The sequence below is a fragment of the Carcharodon carcharias genome, chromosome 1, assembly GCF_017639515.1.
Source record: "Carcharodon carcharias isolate sCarCar2 chromosome 1, sCarCar2.pri, whole genome shotgun sequence".
In the NCBI taxonomy this organism is placed as follows: domain Eukaryota; kingdom Metazoa; phylum Chordata; class Chondrichthyes; order Lamniformes; family Lamnidae; genus Carcharodon; species Carcharodon carcharias.
The window spans coordinates 9,004,692-9,027,571 of record NC_054467.1 but is presented as its reverse complement, the minus strand read 5'-3'; the positions used below and the strand labels follow the sequence as shown (position 1 = coordinate 9,027,571).

At 45.8% G+C, this 22,880-nt stretch overlaps 1 protein-coding gene across 10 annotated transcripts in view; it reads left to right on the top strand.

Annotated features, from left to right (window-relative positions):
- Positions 1-22,880, top strand: part of LOC121281498 (PDZ and LIM domain protein 5-like) — a 247,665-nt gene that overhangs the window by 125,180 nt on the left and 99,605 nt on the right. For all 10 annotated transcript variants that reach the window (XM_041194460.1, XM_041194452.1, XM_041194514.1 and 7 more), the window contains exon 4: positions 21,151-21,193. In XM_041194460.1, coding sequence (XP_041050394.1) covers positions 21,151-21,193 — 43 coding nt within the window. The remainder of the gene's footprint in view (positions 1-21,150; positions 21,194-22,880) is intronic.

Here is a 22,880-nt window from a genome sequence, read left to right as displayed (position 1 = left end):
CTTCCCTATCTTCTTCCATTGCCAGCTGATCCACATTGGGAATTGGCAGGCAGCAGTTTGTGACATTAATTTCAGGGCTCCCTGCTCTGAAAATGAACCAGTTGATTTTAATGTTGCAAACCTTCAGGTGACTTAATTATTCAGACCCATGATCAGCCCAACTGACTGCTTGTCAATATAATTGAGGTTTTCTTAAGTGGAGTGGGGAGTGGTGGTGGTGTGAATTGTCTTTAATAAAGAAACACATACAATTTAATGGCTATGGTTTGGTTCCCACATGGTCACTAATACAGAAGAGTTAATTCACAGGACCTGCTTTATTTCAGCGATTGGTCCTTGAGAATAATTTGTGAGTGTCCGCCACTAGAATGGCAATTAGTTTACAATTAGTTTGGAAGGGAGAGCTGGTTTCACTCCATAATGGGGCTGTATTTGACAGCTTGCTTACTGAAGTGTACAATAGCAGTGGGTTAATAGCACCAGCACTTTGAAACTCCAAGTGTTCCCTATTGATATACTGTACAAATGACTGATTAATATTTCCTGCTGCTGTTCCATGCATGTTTAATTTTACATTTTTACTAGGAAATTACTAAAATTAGTTTGACCTTGTGTTCCTCCCACTTACAATGATGCTGCTGTTCCCTTTTGTGTGTTTGTGTGAACTTAGAATGGAAATAGGAAGTTTGGAAGTTAGCTTTACTTTGGTTCCCTTAACTAGAATATGAGCGTTGTAATTTTTACTCACTGGGCAGATGTGGTATTACACTGGCGTGGGTAGGTTGGAATTAGGGTATCTCAAGTTCTAAATGCTTAATATAGAATAAAATGGAGGCTTGAATTCTTCGGTGGTGGTGATGATGGCATGTTACAGTTCACTTGGAGTCAGAGTTGCTGCGACAACATGAACTTTTACATGTGTGCCGCAGCCTGGAGCTGTGGATCGTGATGACGGAGGCTCCAACTTTCTCCCCGTCTGATGTTTGACCAGGCATCTCTCCCACTCTTAGCGCCTGCCATTGGCGTGTGTTGGAAGGATTTGCAGGTTGATGCTCGACCTGTTTGGCCAAGTTCTGAACACACCTTCCTCGGCCACTAAGTCCTGGAATGGGACTTGAACTCCCAGCTCCTGCCTCAGAGGCAGGCATGCTACCCACGGTGGCTACCCAAAGTATTTAAATACTTTGCCAAGCTTTAATTCCATACATTTACCGCAAAAGGCCAGCAAGCAGGTCGGATATTACCTGTGGCATATTTGGTAGCTCTCTTGCTTCTGAGTCAGAGGGTTGTGTGTTCAACCACGTCCAGAGACTTCAGCAGCAACATGAAGGTTAATGTTTCAGCCTCCACTGGTGAAGCTGCGCTCCTTCGGAAGAGATATTAAGCCAAGGTCCTGTCAGCTCTCTCAGGTGGGCGCAAGAGACCCCATGGCAGTATTTTGGCCTGACCAATGTTTATCTTTCAATTGACAGCTGCATCAGAACAGATTATCTGATCACTAATCTATACAAATGGCTTGGATGTGGGGGCCAATTGTAATATTTTCAAATTTGTGAGGAGGATGCAAGGAGGCTTCAAGAGGGCCTGGACAGGCTAAGTGAATGGGCTGCAACATGGCAGATGAAACATAATGTGAACAGGTGTGAATTTATTCACTTCGGTAGAAAGAAAACAAAAGCAGAATATTTCTTAAATGGTGAGAGGTTGGGGGGGTGTGGATTTTTTTTAAATTATTCATTCACAGGGTGTGGGCTTCGCTGGCTAGGCCGGCATTTATTGCCCATTCCTAGTTGCCCTTGAGAAGGTGGTGGTGAGCTGCCTTCTTAAACCGCTGCAGTCCCTGTGGTGTAGGTACACCCACAGTGCTGTTAGAGAGAGAGTTCCAGGATTTTGACCTAGCGACAGTGAAGGAACGGCAATATATTTCCAAGTCAAGATGATGAGTAACTTGATGGGGAACTTCCAGATGGTGATGTTCCCACCTATCTGCTGCCCTTGTCCTTCTAGATGGTAGTGGTTGTGAGTTTGGACAGTGCTGTCTAAGGAGCCTTGGTGAGTTCCTGCGGTGCATCTTGTAGATGGTACACACTGCTGCTGCTAGTAGTGCAGGGAGTGAATGTTTGTGGATGTGGTGCCAATAAAGTGGGCTGCTTTGTCCTGGACGGTGTCCAGCTTCTTGAGTGTTGTGGGAACTGCACTCATCCAGGCAAGTGGGGAGTATTCCATCACACTCCTGACTTGTGCCTTGTAGATGGTGGACATGCTTTAGGGAGTCTGGAGGTGAGTTATTCATCGCAAGGTTCCTAGCCTCTGACCCTGTTCTTGTAGCCACAGTATTTATATGGCTAGTCCAGTTCAGTTTGTGGTCAATGGTAACCCCCTGGATGTTGATAATGGGGGATTCAGTGATGGTAATGCCATTGAACATCAAGGGACGATGGCTGGATTGTCTCTTGTTGGGAACAGTCATTGCCTGATACTTGTGTAGTGTGAATGTTACTTGCCATTTGTCAGCCCAAGTCTGGATATTATCCAGGTCTTGCTGCATTTGGGCATGGACTGCTTCAGTATGTGAGGAGTTGCGAATGGTGCCGAACATTGTGCAATCATCAGTGAACATCCCCCCTTCTGAACTTATGCAAGGAAGGTCATTGATGAAGCAGCTGAAGATGGTTGGGCTGAAGACACTACCCTGAGGAACTCCTGCAGTGATACCCTGGAGCTGAGATGATTGACCACAACCATTTTCCTTTGTGCTAGGTATGACTCCAACCAGCAGAGAGTTTTCCCCCGATTCCCATTGACTCCAGTTTTGCTAGGGCTCCTTGATACCACACTCTGTCAAATGCTGCCTTGATGTCAAGAGCAGTCACTCTCACTTCACCTCCAGAGTTCAGCTCTTTTGTCCGTGTTTGAACCAAGGCTGTAATGAGGTCAGGAGCTGAGTGGCATTGGCAGAACCCAAACTGGGCATCAGTGGGCAGGTTATTGCTAAACAAGTGCCACTTGATAGCACTGTTGATGACTCCTGTCATCACTTTACTGATGATTGAAAGTAGACTGATGGGGCGGTAATTGGCGGGTTGGATTTGTCCTGCTTTTTGTGTACAGGACATACCTGGGGAATTTTCCACATAGATGGGAAGATGCCAGTGTTGTAGCTGTACTGAAACAGCTTGGCTAGTGGCACGGCAAGTTCTGGAGCACAAGTCTTCAGTACTATTGCTGGAATATTGTCAGGGCTCGTGGTCTTTACAGTATCTAGTGGCTTCAGCCGTTTGTTGATATAATATGGAGTGAATCGAATTGGCTGAAGACTGGCATCTGTGATTCTGGGAACCTCCGGAAGAGGCCGAAATGGACCATCCACTTGGCACTTCTGACTGAAGATTGTTGCGAATGCTTCAGCCTTATCTTTTGCACTGCAGTGTTGGGCTCCTTCATCATTAAGGATGGGGATAATTTGTGGAGCCTCCTCCTCCAGTGAGTTGTTTAATTGCCCATCTTCATTCACGACTGGATGTGGCAAGATTCAGAGCTTAGTTCTGGTTGTGGGGTTGCTTAGCTCTGTCTGTCACTTACTGCTTATGCTGTTTAACATGCAAGTAGTCCTGTTCTATAGCTTCACCAGGTTGACACCTCCAATTTTAGGTCTGCCTGGTGCTGATCCTGGCATGCCCTCCTGCACTCTTCATAGAACCAGGGTTAATCCCTTGGCTTGATGGCAACAGTAGAGTGGCGGATATGCTGCGCCATGAGTTTACAGCTTGTGTTCGAGTACAATTCTGCTGCTGCTGGTGGCCCACAGTGCCTCATGGATGCTCAGTCTTGAGCTGCTAGATCTGTTCGAAATCTATTCCATTTAGCACAGTGGTAGTGCCACACAACACAGTGGAGGGTATCCTCAATGTGAAGACGGGACTTCGTCGCCACAATGACTGTGCAGTGGTCACTCCTACCAATACTGTCATGGAGAGATGCATCTGTGGCAGGCAGGCTGGTGAGAATGAGGTCAAGTATATTTTTCCCTCTTGGTTCCCTCACCACCTGCCGCAGACCCAGTCATTTAGGACTTGGCCAGCTCGGTTAGTAGTGGTGTTACCGAGCCACTCTTGATGATGGACATTGAAGTTCCCCACCCAGAGATCACTCTGTGCCCTTGCCATCCTCGGTGCTTCCACAAAGTGATGTTCAACATGGAGAAGCACTGATTCATCAGCTGAGGGAGGGAGTTACGTGGTAATCAGCAGGAGGTTCCCTTGCCCATGTTTGACCTGGTGCCACAAGACTACATAGGGTCCGGAGTCGATGTTGAGGACTCTCAGGGCAACTCCCTCCCGACTGTATACCACTGTGCCGCCACCTCTGGGCTGGTGATGATGGAGTCTGGAACATTATCTGTAAGGTATGATTCCATGAGGTAAGAGGATGACGACGCCAGGCTGTTGCTTGACTAGTCTGTGAGACAGCTCTCCCAATTTTGGCACTAGCCTCCAGATGTTAGGAAGGAGGATTTTGACAGGGCTGCAATTGCCGTTGTTGATTCCGGTGCCTAGATTGATGCCAGGTGGTCTGTCTGGTTTCATTCCTTTTTGGTGTCTTTGTAACAGTTTGTTACAACTGAGTGGCTTGCTAGGCCATTTCAGAGGGCATTTAAGAGTCAACTACATTGCTATGGGCCTGGAGTCACATGTAGGCCAGACCAGGTAAGGACAACAGATTTCCTTCGTTAGTGAATCAGATGGGTTTTTACAACAATCGGCACTGGCTTCATGGTCATCATTGGACTTCTCATTCCAGATTTTTATTGAATTCAAATTCCACCATTTGCTGTAGTAGGATTCATTACCCTGGGTCTCAGGATTACTAGTCCAACAACAATACCATTACACCTTCACCTCCAAAGGGACCTGGGTGTCCTTGTTCATAGGTCACTAAAAGCCAGCATGCAGGTGCAGCAAGCAATTAGGAAGGCAAGTGGCATGTTTGCCTTCATCACAAGGGGATTTGAGTACAGGGGATAAGGGTGTCTTGCTGCAGTTATATTGATCCTTGGTGAGATCTCACCTGGAGTATTTTGCACAGTTTTGGTCCCCTTATCTAAGGAAGTATACACTTGCCATTGAGAAAGGGCAACAGAGGGTCACTAGATTAATCCCTGGGATGGCGGGATTCTGATATGAGGTGAGATTGGGTCTGTATCCTCTAAAGTTTTGAAGAACGAGGGGTGACCTCATTGAAACTTACAAAATTCTTACAGGGTGTGACAGGGTGGATGTAGATAAGATGTTTACCCTGGCTGGTGAGTCTAAAACCATGATAAGGGGTAGGCATTTAAGACTGAGATGAGGGGGAATTTCTTCACTCAGTGGCTGGTGAATCTTTGGCATTCTCTACCCCAGAGGGCAGTGGAAGCTCAATCATTGAGAATGTTCAAAACAGAAATCGATAGATTTCTGGGGACCAATGACATCAAGGGATATGGGGAAAGTGACATTGAGGTAGATGGTCAGTTGTGACCTAATTGAATGGCGGAGCCAACTCGATGAGCTAGTGGCCTACTCCTGCTCTTGTATTCCTAACAGATTGTGTTAATGGGAGCTTGCTGTGCGCAAGCAGGCCAGCACGTTTCCTACATTACAACAGTGACTATAATTCAAGGCTGTAAAGCACTTTGGGCTGCCCTGGGATCATGAAAGATGCTGCATAATGTCAAGTCTTTTTGTTGAGCTGTTCAAAAAGAAGCCGTGTATAATATATATTCACTTCGGCTTTATTCCCCCTTTTAGAAATAATGGCTAGGATTTTTCGGTTCCGGTGCAGTGGGCCCCGCAGTGGTGGATGCAGCGAGCCGGCCAAAAGTCCATTGACTTCAGTGGGACTGGAAGATCCCACCAGTGGGTGGGGCCAGAACACCCCAGCCAATTAGCTTTCTCAATGCTTACTTCAGATGGCAGATCATAGCCGTTTACAGAATGGTTTTCATAGGGATGGCCCAAGGGTGTCCTGTCCACAATGTTCTCATCTGTGTCATGGTCTCTTTTGTGAGGGCAGGAACAGAACGGTTAGAAACGGAACAAGCTCATTAAGTCTAGAGCTTGGCCTGGTCCTGAGGGCATGTGTCAGCTTAGAATTCCTTGGCATCATTCCCGCATCTGTCGAAAAGAATCTTGAGCACAGAACTTAGGCTGACGCTTGAGTATAGCATTGCACAGTTGGAGGCATGGACTGTTGGGTGAGATGGTAAACCAAGGCTCCATCTGCCCCCTTGGGTGGAGATAAATTATCCCATAGCTGCAATCAAAGAACAGGGCTGTTCTCCCACTACCCTGGCCAACATTCATCCCTCAACTGACATCACCTCTTTCAAAATAAAGTGATAATTTGGTCATTTTTCTCGTTGCTGTTTGTGGGACCTTGTTGTGCACAAATTTGCCTGCCCCATTTCCCTACATTAGAACAGAGACTGTATTTCAAAAATACTTCATTGGACGCAGCACTCTTTGAGATGTCCTGAGGCTTTGAAAGACGCTATATGAATGCAGATTCTTCTCTCCTCTCTGGAGTTTAATTGACTTTGGGACAGAATTCCAGACTTTTTTGAGATTCAACGACCCAGGGACCTTGGAATTCATTAGTCTCAGAGTTGAGAGCGAGTGGTGAGATTGACCACCCTGATTATTGCTCCTGTTCATTAATCATCTGGATCCATTCTGGCTGCCTTCATTTTTGTGGTTACATAGTTAATGAGTAATCTGCAGGTCAGCCAGAGTACTGATAATAAGTTCAAATGTTGGTAATGGTTGAAAAATGACTACCCCAGTCGCAAGAGTTTGCACAGAGAGGTTGTTTTTCACTTACTTGCCAATGAAAATAGATTCCTCTGTGACTGGCCCTTCCTGACATTTACAGACTCGAAGTCTTTTCCCATCATTATTGTTGTTATTCCAATGCTGTAACACAATCCCTGAATCTAGACAAGTTACCTTGAGTGTCATTCCTGTCACTTGTAATTTTAATTTGAAGTAGAAATAATTGGACAGCTCTACCACATGGATGATGGGCCAAATGGCCTCCTTCAGTAATATAAAAGCAAAATATTGCAGATGCTGGAGATCTGAAATTAAAACAAAGCACTGGAAAAACTCAGCAGGTGTGGCAACATCTGCGGAGAAACGGAGTCGAGTGTGTCTCTTGTTCAGAATTGATGAGAGGTAGGAATGTGATGCACTCTTTCCAGGTGAAGCAGCGATTTACTTGTACTCCTTTCAATGTAGCACACCGTATTCGCTGCTCACAATGGGGTCTTCTCCACACTGAGGAGACCAAACATAGACTGGGTGACCGCTTTGCAGAACACCTTCGCTCAGTCCACGAGTATGACTCCGCCCTTCATGTCGCTTGCCATTTCAATTCACTGTTTTGCTCTCGTGCTCACATTTCTGTCCTTGGCCTGCTAGTGTTCCAGGACAGCCCAATCCAAGCTGGAGGAACAACACCTCACCTTCCGATTAGGCACTCTACAGCCTTCTGGACTTGACATTGTGTTCAACAACTTCAGACCATGAACTCCGCCCTCCATTTTATATTCCCTCCCCCCCCACCCCCCGGTGCCTTTCTGTATCTTGTTCTCCTGTTTTGCTTTCAGACAGTGCTGACCTTTATTGTGCTATTAGCACCTACTCTGGACCAATGTTTTGTGCCTTTATCACTATCATTACCTCTCCCTTTGTTTTACGTTGCCTGACATCTTTGTCATTTAATCTGTCCAGCTCTCTAACCTATCCCTGGCCTTCTCTTTTGCCCCACCTGCTCCTCCGCCCTTTTTCAACAGCATAAAACCCTTCACATTCCAACCTGTCTTCGGGCTTGAAGCTCACATGAAATTGGGCCCTAAGCCTTAAGTTCCCCCCCCCCCCCCACAACCGTCGCTTAATTTTGGCCAAATTTCCCAATCCTGTACGCCTTCCTGTGCATTTGACCTGAAGCCTATTGCTTCCCCAACACCAGCCCTAGAGTAAGTCACGTGACTGGTGGGGGTAGCAGCAACTGAGGGGTGGCTGGGCGAGAGTGGGGGGGTGGGCAGTGCGTGGTGGGGTGGAGGGGGTTTATTGGGGGGAGAAGGAAAGATTACGAATACTGTCAAGGCATATGGAGAGGGGTAAAGGCAGGGAGGAGCTCTTGCTCGATGGGCCGAATGGCCTGCTTCTGCTCCTGCGTCTTCTGGCTTCAGGGTCTCTTGCTTCTGCTCCTGCTGGCTCTGTGGCAACGACATTCGATTTCTTTTTTAAAAAGCTAGCCGCTGGTTGGCAGATGTTGAAGAATCCGAAATTTGGTGGGCCAGGCACCAAATTCCTGCCCTGCTCATGACAGACCACTTTCTGTAAGGGGTGGGGGGGGTGCGCCAAATAGATGTTAGGCGACTCTTTGGCGTAAGCGAGAGACGTAATGACTATGTTAGGTGCCCGACAGGGAAACCCTGAAACGTGCCCAGCCCAGTTTTGAGTTGGGCAGCATTGTGGGCTGATGGGGTCAGTACCAGAAATTGGGCCCTCTCGCATCTGCTTTATTTCCTGGAAAGTGAGCATCATGCACCCATTCGACTGCATTGAATGTACAAAGAGCGAATTGCATCCAAATGGTGCTTTTCATGACCCCGGGATATCACAAAGCGTTTATAGGTGGAGCAGTTTAGGTAGTGAATTCACAAGAACACTAGAAATAGGAGCAGGAGTAGACTATATGGCCCCGTGATCCTGCTCCAACATTCACTATGATCACGGCTGATTTTGGCCATTTTCTGGCCTGCTTCCCATATCCCTTAATTTCCTGAGAGACCAAAAATCTCTCTCTCCCAGCCTTGAATGTATTCAACGTGTAGCGTCCACAAACCCTCTGGGATAGAGAACTTGAAAGATTCACAATCCTTTCGAGTGAAGTAATTTCTCCTCACCTCAGCCCTGAATGATTCAGAGCTTCGGGCCCAGGCAGCTCGAGGCTAAAAGCGGAGTCGTGAGAACTGGGGGACGTGCAAGAGGCCGGAATCGTGGGGAATGCAGAATGGTGTAGAACTGGGCAACCTTACAGCAGTAGGGTGGGATGAGGCGACGGGGAGGTTTAAAAACAGGGGTGAAAATCCTAAAATCGAGCCGAGTTACTTCACCTGGAGCCAGTGTAGGTTTAGCAAGCCCGGGGCTGATGGGCGAAAGGCACCCATAGCGAGTTAGGACCTTTAGTCGTGCAGTTGTGGGTGAGCTCGCACTGGCGGAGGCTGCGAGATGCAGGCCAACCGAGGGAGCACTGGAATTTTTGAGTCCACGTCCAAAGCACTGTTATGTGTGCCCTTTTGTTTGACTCCCATTAACAGCAGGGTTCTGAAATGGCAATAAAAATGAAGAGGATGTGACCAATCGACATCAATCACCAGAAAAATATTTTCATCTTTGCATCCTCCCTCCCTCCCTCCTGTCCATTCCAGTGAGTGGCTTGTCAAGCATACGTTTCCTTTCCCTTATAAGGCAGCATAAGAGCCTCAGAATGTGCTGCCACATTGGTAATCCTTAAACAAGACCAGATTGCTGCTTCAGTTTGATTTAAGGATGGCAGTGTACAGCCTGAGTGGTTCCCTCATTACTGAATATTTCTCTGCCATATCCTCTTCTGTACAGCGAAGAAAAAAAAACTAGTTAAGAGAGCAGATTTAATTGAGTTGGGATGCTGATCTTTACATTGATTCAGATTCTAAATTGACAGCCGTAACAGTGTAATCCGACAGAGGAACTTAATTTGGTGAGAATTAAGATGAAAAGTAGGAAGGTTAGTGGACTGTGCTTCTATCACTGGAACGATTAATTTGAAAGAAATTTGACCTGTTTGGAGCACGTTCCGATCCTGTGTGGGTGATGGCCTTTTGAATTCGGTGTCGTTTCTCCTGGGAACACTGGGATAGGCATAGTGAATCCAAAGAAAGCTGCCATTTTGAAAGATATCCGAAATTCCAGATGTGCTCCTGCTATTATAAATAATAATGATATAAGCAGAAAATGCTGGAAGAACTCAGCAAGTCTGGCAGCATCTGGGGAGAGAGAAACAGAGTTAACATTTTGAGTCCAATATGACTCTTCTTCAGCCAAATGGGCTCGAATTGTTAACTCTTTCTCGCCCCACAGATGCTGCCAGACCTGCTTTTCCAGCATTTCCTGTTTTTATTTCAGATTTCCAGCATTGACTAGTGGTTTTGCTTTTAGCTTTGCTCCTTGCTCCTGCTGCTGTTTTGCAGCAGGCTTTAGTAAATTCGAATGACACTTGTTTCAGACCAGAGGAGGTGTTGGAACTAAATTTCATACCAACTTAAAGATGGGAACTGGCCAATCACAGAAGACGGTAAAGGAAGAACGGATTTGCATTTACACAGTCCCTTTCATGACATCTGAACCTCAGTGTTTTACAACCACTGGAGTATTTTTTTTGAAGCCTAGTCACTGTTTTACTGTAGGAAATGTGGCAGCTCACAAGCTGTGACGAAGTAATGACAAGATACTGTCTACTGCATTCGCTGCTCCCAATGCGGTCTCCTCTACATTGGAGAGACCAAACGCAGACTGGGTGACCGCTTTGTGGAACACCTTCGGTCTGTCCGCACGCATGACCCAGACCTCCCTGTCGCTTGCCATTTCAACACTCCACCCTGCTCTCTTGCCCACATGTCTGTCCTTGGCCTGCTGCAATGTTCCAGTGAAGCTCAACGCAAACTGGAGGAACAGCACCTCATCTTCCGACTAGGCACTTTACAGCCTTCCGGACTGAATATTGAGTTCAACAATTTTAGATCATGAACTCTCTCCTCCATCCCCACCCCCTGTCCGACCCCCCTTTTTCTAATTATTTATATTTTTCTTTTCCCACCTATTTTTAAATGTATTCCCATCCATTGTTTCATCTCCGCCTTTTAGCCTATTTCAATCCCTTCCCACCCGACCCCCACTAGGGCTATCTGTACCTTGCTCATCCTGCTTTCTACCTTTAATGTCACCAAGAGCACATTCCTTAGCTAATATCACCACTGTCAACACCCCTTTGTCCTTTTTGTCTATGACATCTTTGGCAATCTCTTCTTTGCCTCCACCTATCACTGGCCCTCAACCCAGCTCTACCTGTCCCACCCCTCCTCAAACAGCTTATAATTTCACCTCACTTCTATTTTTCCTTAGCTCTGATGAAGAGTCATACGGACTCTAAACGTTAACTGTATTCCTCTCTCTTAGACCTGCTGAGTGTTTCCGTCTATTTTTATTTTTGTTAATGACAAGATAAACGTGCTTTTAGTGGTTTTGGAACATTGCCCAGGACATTCAGGGGACCTCCCCCACTTTTCGAAATGCTGCCATGGGATTACCTGGCCAGGATGGCATATTTCCTTCCCTAAAGGACATTAGTGAACCAGATGGGTTTTTTTCGACAATCGACAATGGTTTCACGGTCACCATTAGACTTTTAATTCCAGAATATCATTGAATTCAAATTCCACCACCTGCCATGGCGGGATTCGAACCCGGGTCCCCAGAGCATTACCCTGGGTCTCTGGAACGCTAGTCCGGTGACAGTGCCACTATGCCGCCATCTCCCCACCTGAGAGCGCAGACCGGGCTTTGTTTTATTGCCTCAATGTGGAAGAGGTCCCACTCTCTGTACCGCGTTGAAGTGCCAGACTAAATGGTAAATGCTGAAGTGGGACTTAAACCCACAACCTTCTGACTCGGATGTGGGAGTGCTATCCATTGAGCCATGGCTGACCAGGGCAAGTTTGCTGCAATTCTAAGTAGGATGGTTGCTACTGAAAGGGGAAGGGAGAGCCTGTCAGCCTTGAGGTATCTGCCGGCTTGGAGGCAATCTTGCAATGTATGTTACTTCAGAATTAAGTCAACCTACTTTTCTGGCAGTTCCATTAATTAACCAGAATGTGCTGACATCCTCCTTAAAAACCGCAGTTAATGCACTTGACCTGACTGTAATCGTCTAGCAGCTACTGTATGGTCAGGCTTTTTGTTTCCCTTTAGCCTAAATTGGAATTAATGAGCACAGATTCTGTATGACCACCAAAGGAGGAATTTATTGCTTTTGGATTACAAACTCTTTCCACCGGGATCAGGCGAGACTGAAACAAATGGGAATGTTAATCACCGCCCTCGTATCCCTTTCTTATCTAATAACATTTCCTGAGAACTCGACGGGGCACTGACGCAGCACAGTTATTTTTTTTTCCCCCTGCCATGGTTCCCTTGCGGTACCTGAAACTGGTGAATATTCTCAGCAAGCTTGCACCCATTCCGAACGCCTAAATGCTAAACCCAAAATGCCTGATGTTCCTCTTCAGCTCTTTTTTTTATTGTCTGAGTATTGATGGACTGCGGTTGACAGTATGCCGGGTGATAGGCGTGGACCCTGCGCGCTGGTGCCCTGTGTAGACTGAGAACTGCCTGAGGCGGGTACGACAAGAATAAGAGCAAAGTACCGGCGATGCTGGAAACCTGAAGTAAAAACGGAAAATGCTGGAGAAAACTCAGCAGGCCTGACAGCATCTGTGGAGAGAGAAACAGAGTTAACGTTTCGAGTCCGTACGAAGAAGAGTCAAACGTTTGACTCTTCTTCGTACGGACTCGAAACGTTAACTCTGTTTCTCTCTCCACAGATGCTGTCAGGCCTGCTGAGTTTTCTCCAGCATTTCCTGTCGTTATTACAACAAAGTCTTGCTTTACACAGAGGGGGCTGAATTTTCACCTCGGTGTGCGGACGCGCGCCTGACATGCTCTCGTGTGATATTTCAGCCGGCAGACGCACGCAGGAGTCAGCAGCACGCTCGCCAACAACTCAGAGGGCTGTTAAGCCCAATTAATAAACTTAATTAAATTGAATTTTTCACTGCCCGTCCAACCTTACAGCTGGCAGGCAGGCCGATAGGCTAAGCGGCCTTTGCATTTTTCTTGCAAAACTTCATCCGTGGATAGGGTGAGGTTTCGAAGAATGATTAGCATAACTAGGAAGCCGGAGCTCATCTGGTTTCTGGTTCCACCATCCTCACTAAGGGAAGTAAACTGCCATTGGTCAACTTGCTTTATGATGTGTGGCATTGTGACCTAGAATAATGTAGCATGGAGGTGTTTACAGAGATGTTATTCAACCTTGGGACTCCACTAATCATCTTGGTGGTTTGAATTGGGTTTATCACTGGCAGAACCTTAATGTTGAGTGTTCAGTTATAATTGCTCCTTGTCCTTGAATTGTACTGCCTCCTCTACCTATTGGTCAATCATTTTTTAATCCTTTCAAGGGGTATGGGCAACGCTGTCAAGGCCAGTATTTGTTTCCCAACCCTAATTGTCCTTAAGGATCGAAAGTAAGAGTTGAGATTATGTTTAATTAAGGAGTGCACAGTTCATTCTGATGTGTGTGTGTGTGTGTCTGTGTCTGTGTCTGTGTGTTGTTTGTGTGTCTGTGTGTGTGTCTGTGTGTGTGTGTGTTGTTTGTGTGTCTGTGTGTGTGTGTTGTTTGTGTGTGTGTGTGTGTGTGTGTGTGTGTGTGTGTGTGTGTGTGTGTGTGTGTGGCCGGATAATGTGAGAGAGGAAGGCAAGGGTGTGTTTTCATCTCTGGTTTACTGAATAATGCAACAAAAGAACTGCTGTGCATGTTAGCTCTTGTAACTGAGGCCGGATCAGAGCTGCGGTCTTTACTTCATGTCCTGGCACCAGACTGTGTGTATGAGAGAATGGGTAGGGGAAATGGTGTAAGAGAGGGTGTGAGTAGGCATGACAGAGAGAGAGAGGGTGGGTTGGGGGGGGTGGAGGCGGGAATGGGTAGATGTGATAGAGAAAAAGAGTGTGTAGGTGTGATAGTGTGAGAGAGATTGAGAGGGAGCGCGTCGTTGTGAGAGAGAATGCACGGGTGAAGGTGAGAGCAAAACTGCTTCACAACCATTGCCAAGTCTGTAGAAAGCTGCACATTTCACAGACGTCAGCAGTTTGGAGTGAAATCATCTGGACTGTAGTTGTGGAAATGTGACTGCTGTTCCCCAAACCCCTTCCATTTTGAAGACTGCTCCCCATGTTAGGGTGACTTGGTTTGCCCCTGATCACCCAGCCCTCCCTTTGAACAGAGGAGGAAATGGCCCCAGGGCAGCGCAGGTTTGTTCCCACCATTACCCTGCTCCCACCATAATTACACAATGATGCCTGCTTGAACAAAAGGCTAATCTTAAGATTTTCTGAGAATTTGGACCTCAGCCAATGGCCGGGTTGGCAAGGGAAGCAACAGTGGTGTTATTCTTGGGTTTAGCATTTTGGAACTCTGGAGCAAAATTAACATTTTAATAAGGTGCTGTTAATATTAAAAAGAGAGCCACCAACAGAAAGATGGCACTCATTCTTTGCAGCGGTTTCCTCAGGTCGTACAGAGTCGAGGAGAGGGTTTCTAGCATCTCTCGGCACACGAGGAGGCAGTTCAGCCCACCGAGCCTGCGCCAGTTGCTTGTAAGAACCATCTGATTCATTCCACACTCACTGCTCTCCTTTCGCCGCCATCCTGTGAATTTCTCCTTTGCAAATATTTACCCGGTTGCCTTTGAAAGTTACTATTGAGTCCGTTCCCACCGTCCTTTCAGGCAGCGCGTTCCACGTCGTAAGGATGAGCTATTCTTGTTGATTAGAATCCAGAAGGAATTAGAGTCCCCTTTAAATATAGAGTCAGGTTTTTTTTTTAAGGACCTGCATTTTTTTCAGGTGTTTTAGCACCATCTTATGGCTGAATGTTGAGCATCTTTTTCATGTGTGCATATTTATTTATATATGGACTTGGGCATACAGGGCGTAATTTCAAAGTTTGCGGATGCCACGAAACTCCAAAATGGAGGGGATGATGAGAACGGTAGTAACAGGCGTCGGGAGGGTAGACTCCATGCGGTGAAATGCACAGGCACAGGACCGGTGACCCAGATGTCTGATTTTGGTCGGAAGAACGGGGAGATGCAATATGAACTGTTTTGAAGTGGGCGCGGGCACAGAGAGACCTGGGCTGTATGTCTGCAAATCCTTCTGTGTCAGCACGTGTTGAGAAAGCTTATGGCACCCTTGGCTTCATTCGTCGAGGCATTGAGTACAAAAGCACAAAGTTATACTAACCTTCTGCAAAACACCAGTTAGACCTCAACCGGTGCATGGCGTTCAAACCTGAGTACCAAGCTTTAGGAACAATGTTAAAGTCTTGGAGGGGGATGCAGAGGGGATTTACTCGAATGCCACCACAGATGACAGACTTCATTTATGTGGAGAGACTGGAGAAGCTGGGATTGTCCTCCTTAGGGCAGAGAAGGACAGGAGGATGTTTGATAAAAAGGCCCTTTAAAACCCTGAATGGTTTTGATAGACTAAATAAAGAAAACAATGTTTCCAGTGACAGAAAAGTGAGTAAACCAGATGGCACAGATTCATGACGATGGTCAAAAGAAGCAGAGGCAACGTGAGAAAATAATTGTTTTTGCATGGCGAATTGTTGTGACTTGGAATGCACTGCCTTAGAGAATTGTGAAAGCCGATTCAGTAGTAACTTTCGCCAGAGACTTGGATAAATACTTGAAGAGAAAAAAAATGCAGGTTTATGGGGAAAAGTGCAGGGTAATGGGGATGAATGAATAGCTCTTTCAAAGAGTTGGCACAGGCATGATGGGTTGAATGGCCTCCTTCTGTGTTGCATCATTCCATGATTCCCTCTAGTACTAATCCAGAAAGTTGGCTCCTAAGGCTGTTAAAAGACCTAGAATTGGAAAATAATGAATTCTGAGCACGGTTCCAAAGATTTAACGCACTGTAATTTGAAATCCTATGACACACAGTTTGTGATTTGTTTAAAAGAATGCAGAGCATTTGAAAAAAAAAGTTACACTCTCTCCAACAAAAGGACTTGAGGAGACTCAATGTGTTTGACCATGTTTGTCGAAGGAATGCTTGAAATGTTTCCTGTGCCAGGGCGAGAACCAAAAACACACGTCAGGACTGTTAACCACCTGAAATCGTCTTGCTTTTCTGAAAGACATAGAATTATATATGTGGTTTCTCTTATCTTGTGATCTCTCGAACCTTTGCCAGGAGCATACCCCACTGTGGATGGAGAACTAGCCAACACAGCCATGTTTACTACAAGGCTAAGACAACTGTGAAGTGACTTGACATTTCCAGATATGTCAGCTTTCTCTTTTTGTTGAGTCTTTCAACCACAGAAAAAACCTTTTTGGCACCTCCGCTGATTTTAAATCTGCGGTTGGTTGTCTTAAAGCTAGCTTCAGTTTTTACTTGTTTAAGGGGAAACTAGATAAGCATCTGAAGGAGAAAGAATTAGAAGGGTATGCTGAAAGGGTGAGGTGATGTAGGGTGGGAGGAGGCTCATTTATATCATTAACACCAGCATAGACCTGGTGGGACCAATGCCCTGTTCCTGTATGTAAAAAAAAAAATCAGTGTAATTTTGTGTCATTTCCTGAGGTTTTGTGGTATCTTTTTAAAAACGAGAGGCTGGTTGATCTCTTCTGACATGGAGCTGTTGTCTTTTTCCTTCAACTAGTCTTTTCAACTCTCTTAAAGGTTGGGTGCGTAGCTACAATTCCTAATATTGTTGCTCTATCACAAACAATGAAAGAGTCAGAGGATGGAAAAGGGTGCAGAATCATCAGGATGTTCAGTTGACACTGCAAGCTGTCTCTTGTGGTTTGAATCCTCAGGTGACCGTATGCTTTTTCTAAGCAGTTCCAGATACAGGCTTCCTTCCAAAACACACGCCTGTGCTTTTTCTTTCCTTACGGTTCACGTGATGGGTTGTGAGGAGAGTATTGTTTTCTCCCCCTCCATGGCCTCACCTGTTTCCTATCTTGGTAATCCCCTGCACCTACTCTCCGATCTCTACACTTTTCCTAGTCTGGAATCCCTAATTTTCTTCACTCCACCATGGACAGCTGTGCCTGCGTCCATCTTGGTCCTAAGCTCTGGAATTTCCTCCTTACCTCACTTTTCCTCCTTTTGAAGATACTTATTAAAAACCTTTGATGAAGCTTTCGATTACCTGCCTCGCTCTCAACTTTTGTTTGATAAGCGTTCCTTTGAAGCATCTTAGATCATCAAACATGCTATATAAATGCAGATATTAAGCTGTTTTTTCCTTGCCCATTGTCCAGCATTGGATTTGGTTGAAGAGAGCCTACGACATGAATCATTCATCCAGTTATGAACCAGAATACAACTGTTTCCCAAAACCATCCTAGAGTTTAGAGGGTTGTTTTTTTTTTTTGCTTCCTTTATCCTAACTGAGAGTCTATTGTACCTGTTGATCGATCTTTTCAAGGACCTTCTTCACACCAGTCCTGAACTTGCCTCGTTCCAGTTTGAACTTGAGTCCCATTGTCCTACAGTCCAGGCTTTAGTTCTGCTTCACTATCCTGTATCTCTTTATGTGAGCCATCTCTCCCATGCCTTGTTCAAAGTTTCTCACGTCTGTTTTTCAATACTCAAAATTCTCATGGTGGAGCTGAGCATTGTGGTTTTTGACTCTACCCCTTCTAGAGCTGGAATGTGTCCCATGTTCACATCTGGACCAAATATTCCAGATGTGGTCTGGCTAGAGCACCATATTAATTAAGCAGCATTTTCCCTCAATTGTATCTACTGTTCTGGCTGTGTAGATCAAAATTCTGTTTCTTCTGTTTTCTGTTCCTTGATCATCGGACATTTTGAGAACCAATTTTTTTTGTTATTTATTTGTGGGATGTAGGCGTCACTGACTAGGTCAGCATTTGTTGCCCATCCCTAATTGCCCTTGTTCAGAGGGCATTTTTACAAAGCCCTGGTTAGGCCAGGGCTAGAGCAGTGAGCAGTCCTAGGCACAGCATCTTTAGGAGGATATATTTGCGTTAGCCGGAGTGCAGGCTCCAAGGGTTAAGCTGCAAAGAGAGATAATACAAACTCGGGTTATATTTCCTAGAATTTTAGAAGATTAAGGGGTGATTTGATTGAAGTTGTCAAGATATTAAGGGGAACAGTTAGGCTAAAATTAGAGAAACTATTCCACTAGCTGGGGAGCCTAAGACTAGGGGACGTATTCAGGAACACAGAGCCAGACCTTTCAGGAGCGAATTTGGGAAACGTTTCTTCCTGCAGGGGCTGCTAGAAGTTTGGAACACTCTTCCGCAAACAGCAATTGATGTTAATCTTGAATCTGAATCTGAATTGGATAGATTTTGTCAGCCAAAGGTATTGAGGGACATGGAACAAAGGTGAGTAAATGGGGTTAGGCCGCAGATCATTCATGATCTCATTGAATGGTGGTGGAACAAACTCAAAGGGTTAGATGGCCACCTCCTGTTCCTGTGTTCCTAGGAGCAGAGGCAGGCAATGTTGCTGAGATAGAAGTAAGTTGTCTCGTTACCAGATACAGCGTAGGATTGGAAGCTGCATTATGGGTTAAACTGGATTTCAGGCTTAGCCTCAGTGAGTGGTCATGCAAAGGTTTGGACTGAGGAGCAAAGGAACAGAGATTTATGGTAACAGCCCAAAATGATGATGTCAACCTTCCCCGGTGTTCAGCTGATGGAGGTTGTGCCTCCTCCATGAGTCGTACATCTTAACCTTTGCATAAATGTGAATGAGCTGCCCAACAAAATTCCTTTGGATTTCAAACAATTTAACTTGTCTGAGTGAAGAGCCGAAATGCCATTCAATGTCGGCTTACTGCATATTCTCTCGATATTGCTTCTGATGGCCCACAGACGCACTCTAGAGCAACGCAGGTTTCCTGTGCTTCACCTGTAAACAATCACAGCACAAAAGAAAAATGATTTCAATTCCGTTGGTGTGAAAGGGGACCATGATCTAGGCTTCCCTCTACAATTGCACCCAGATACGTCAGTAATTTGGACACACCAATTAATTACAAGGCTAAAATGGTGATGGTATTTTGGACATGAGTGGGTTATCCGCATAACTAAACTACACCCTAAGTCTCTTCAATCTATGACCTCTATCTGTCCGTCAAAACCATCATCCCAATCGAATTTTCACCCACAAAAATGCCCTGACTGAATATCCTCCAGGAGCACTTGTTTGATGTTGGTTGGGGTGTGGGGTCTCATCGTTGACTCATTTCTAACCATCAAGTCTGGTCACATTCTCTGCCTTATTAATTACAATTTTTCTGAGCGTTCCTTTTAAAAAAAAATAAAAGTGAGTTATCCTTGCTGAGACCTTGGTTTGTATTTTGCCTTATTCTCTAAATAAAATTTTCGCAGCAAAACGCAGGTCGTGTTACCAATTGGAAAGATTCCCACTTGCAGGTTCTCAAAACATACTGACACTGTGGGGTTAGAACTGAAGGAGCGGGACTAATTGGGTAGCTCCTTCAAAGAGCTGGCCCAGGCATGATGGGCCGAATGGCCACTCGCTGTGCAGCCGAATTCTACATCGTAAGGTAGTTAGACATGTATTTTAGAAATGTAGGCCCGCACTTTCCAGGCGGGGGTTGGGTGGGGGGGGTGCCCACCGCCCACAATCGGCTCCGTGCCGCGATTTCACCTGGGCGGGGCCAATTAAGGCCCGCCCTGCGTGGATTGCGAGTGGTACCGCCGAGCGCTACCTGTGCGGGGAGGGGTGGGGTGGGGGGGGGGAGGAGGAGGAGGAGGAGGGAAGGTCGGGTCCAGTGCACTTTCGCGCACGAGCAGGAAAGAGCGCCGGACCCGACCCTGTGGCGCGGAGCTGCCTCAGGGAGACTGAGGAGCTTTTTAAGAAAATAAATAAACGCAATAAAAAAAATTTAATGAAACAATGAGCCCTCGTGTGACCGTGTCACGTGAGGTGGGACGTGTTTTTTTTAAAAAAAATTTCAGAATAAGTTTTTATTTCATTCGCGAAAGCTTCGGGAAAACCTCATCCCGCCCATGGGATGAGGTTTCCCAAAAAACGTAAAGGTCGCTCGGCCTTTTCGCCTGCCCGACAACCGTGAGGTTTGCGAGGGCAGCGCCAAATTCTGGTCGATTTACCTGGCTAATGGCCTTTAACAGGCCTATCGACTGTCGGAGGGTGCGCAATTTTGCCCCCTGCAGACAGGCAACTGGAGAGTCTTAGTGGGGGGGAGGGGCTTAGGTTTATCTTAAATTTTTCGCATAAAATCTAATTCACGAAAAATGGCATCACCGTGGCTAAATTTGCAGCATGTGATTTAATTTTTCCATTAAATCCAAGTGGCTCCTGATTAAAGGCACCTTTGCTATTCGCCCCAACACCCTGTGATTGACACACGTTGGCAAAAGCCTCCAAAAAAAAATAACCGAACGTTTTAATTTTAAGGAGTTAACTATGATTGATCATTCCGGAATGCCCCAACCGATGAGGTACTGTCAGTCCAAAATGTTGTCAGACCACAAATACTTGTCATTGTGGAGAAAGCTTTTGTCCACAATAGCTGACACTAACCAGTTTGCAGGCTCCACCTCACTGTGGCTTTGAAACTCACCCACAAAACTATGATATGAAGTAACGTAAACTTTCAGTTTGATCTCCTCACCCTTCTCTATGGTGGGGAAATGCGCTTTCCTCAGCTGGGACTTCAGCTTCTAATAAGAGTCTCGTTGCAGCACAGCAAAGAACTGCAAGGCAGGTTCCCCCCACCACCACCACCAGTGTCCAAGGCAATGTTTACTCTGCAGCTAACATCACCGGGACAGATTGGGCCTATGTCGCGTTGTTGTTTGTTTGTGGGAGTTTGCAGTGTAAATTGGCTGTGCATGTCCCACAGAGAAAAGGCTGTGGAGCACTTTGGGACATCTTGAGGTGGTGAATGCTGCTGCAGAAATGCCAGTCTATTTTTTTTTTTAAATACCGTGATGGAGCTCGGACATATCTCAAAAGTCGAGGAGCCGCAAAGTTGGGACCTCATCTTGTTGTCCGATCCTGTTTTTTGTTATAAATGGGATGTTTGCAAAACAACTCAACCCCCTCCTCGTTAGATGGACTCCAGATGCGGATTTATTACCGATTTGAGTTTGCGGACGTGGATTTATTTTGTCGTCGCCGTTCTTGTCCCTCGCCAGTAGCTCCTGACCGTGACTTCTCTTGTGTTTTTCAGGGCCTCTCCCGCTTCAAAACTGGCAGCCACAAGCGTTCAAAAGGTAGGTGAAGCGGCGGCAGACATCGTCCAGGCTGTTAACGCTGGTGCCTGCTTTCCATTATTACTAACAGCCCGGATTCATTCACAAAGAATGCACGCCTCAGGTTTGCCTTAACAGCAGCTCAAAAGTCTTTGTACCGTTCAGTACTGCAGCGAAGAACGGGAGGGAGTGTACAAAAACAAGTCACTCTGACCGGGTTTGGAATGAGTCATTTTATGGAGCGTTCAGTACTGTAATAAAATAACTCTCTGTTTTTCACCCGAGCTAAGGTTGAAGTTGTGTTCTTTACACACAAAATTAAATATAGAAAAGAAGATGATGTTTTACTGATGGCAGCGAATATTGCTCTTGATGAATAAATTGGGAACCAGTGGACTTGTGGGGGGAAAATTAGTAGCTGTTACACTAAGTTGCGCTCCTGTTTTATTTGAGAGGAGGGGAAAAAAAGAGCAGATGGTTAGCTTAGCTCTATTCAAAGCACAGGAACGATGGGTCGAATAGCTTCCTTTTGTGCAGTATGATTCTGAGATTTATTGGATTTTTAGACACTGGGGGGAACAGCTTCCTGTGAAAATTTAGACACTGAAGAAAATAAAATCCTGTAAGTTGCACTAAATCTGCCCGAGTTTGTTAGCTGTTGAATTCCATGAAGCTCATGATTTGAGTTTAGTTGCAAACGCAGCTGTGCGTTTACAGATTTTCTCTGGTAGCCGAGGTTCTGAGCGCCCCTGATGAATTCACTCGGGTTGTTGCCAACTTGCTAACGAGGATAGTAGCCCTTCTGCACTGAAGAGCTATCAAGGATTGTTCCAGTTTTTTTCTATGAAGCAGCCCTGTTGACCTTTTAAGTTTAAAACCCCCCTTTCCAAACAGTGATTTCTTTTTCTAAAAACGGGAGACTTATCACTATCTCCAGAATGGATAAATATAATGATTATTAGTATTGTGGGTGAGGAAAGATGGTCAAAAGCAATATGGGGCTGGTTCTACAGTTGTGCTGACTTGAGGAATTAACTCCATCTTTCCTCCATTTACTTCAGTTCCCATGTTCTAACAGAATGGTGGCACAGACTCAAAGGGCTTGATAGTTGTCTCCTGTTCCTATGTAAGATTGAGAATTAAAAAAATATGGAACCGAAGAATGGCCCAACCATCTTCAGCTGCTTCACCAATGACCTTCCTTCCATCATAAGCTCAGAAATGGGGATGTTCGCTGATGATTGCACAATGTTCAGCACCATTCGCGACTCCTCAGATATTGAAGCAGTCCCATGTCCAAATGCAGCAAGACCTGGACAATATCCAGGCTTGGGCTGACAAGTGGCAAGCAACATTCGCACCACACAAGTGCCAGGCAATGACCATCTCCAACAAGAGAGAATCCACCATCACCCCTTGATGTTCAATGGCATTACCATCACTGAATCCCCCACTATCAACATCCTGGAGGTTACCATTGACCACAAACTGAACTGGACTAGCCATATAGATACTGTGCCTAGGTCAGAGGCTAGGAATCATACGATGAGTAACTCACCTCCTGACTCCCCAAAGCCTGTCCACCATCTACAAGACGCAAATCAGGAGTGTTTTGGAATACTCCCCACTTGCCTGGATCAGTGCAGCTCCCACAACACTCAAGAAGCTTGACACCGTCCAGGACAAAGCAGTCCGCTTGATTGGCACC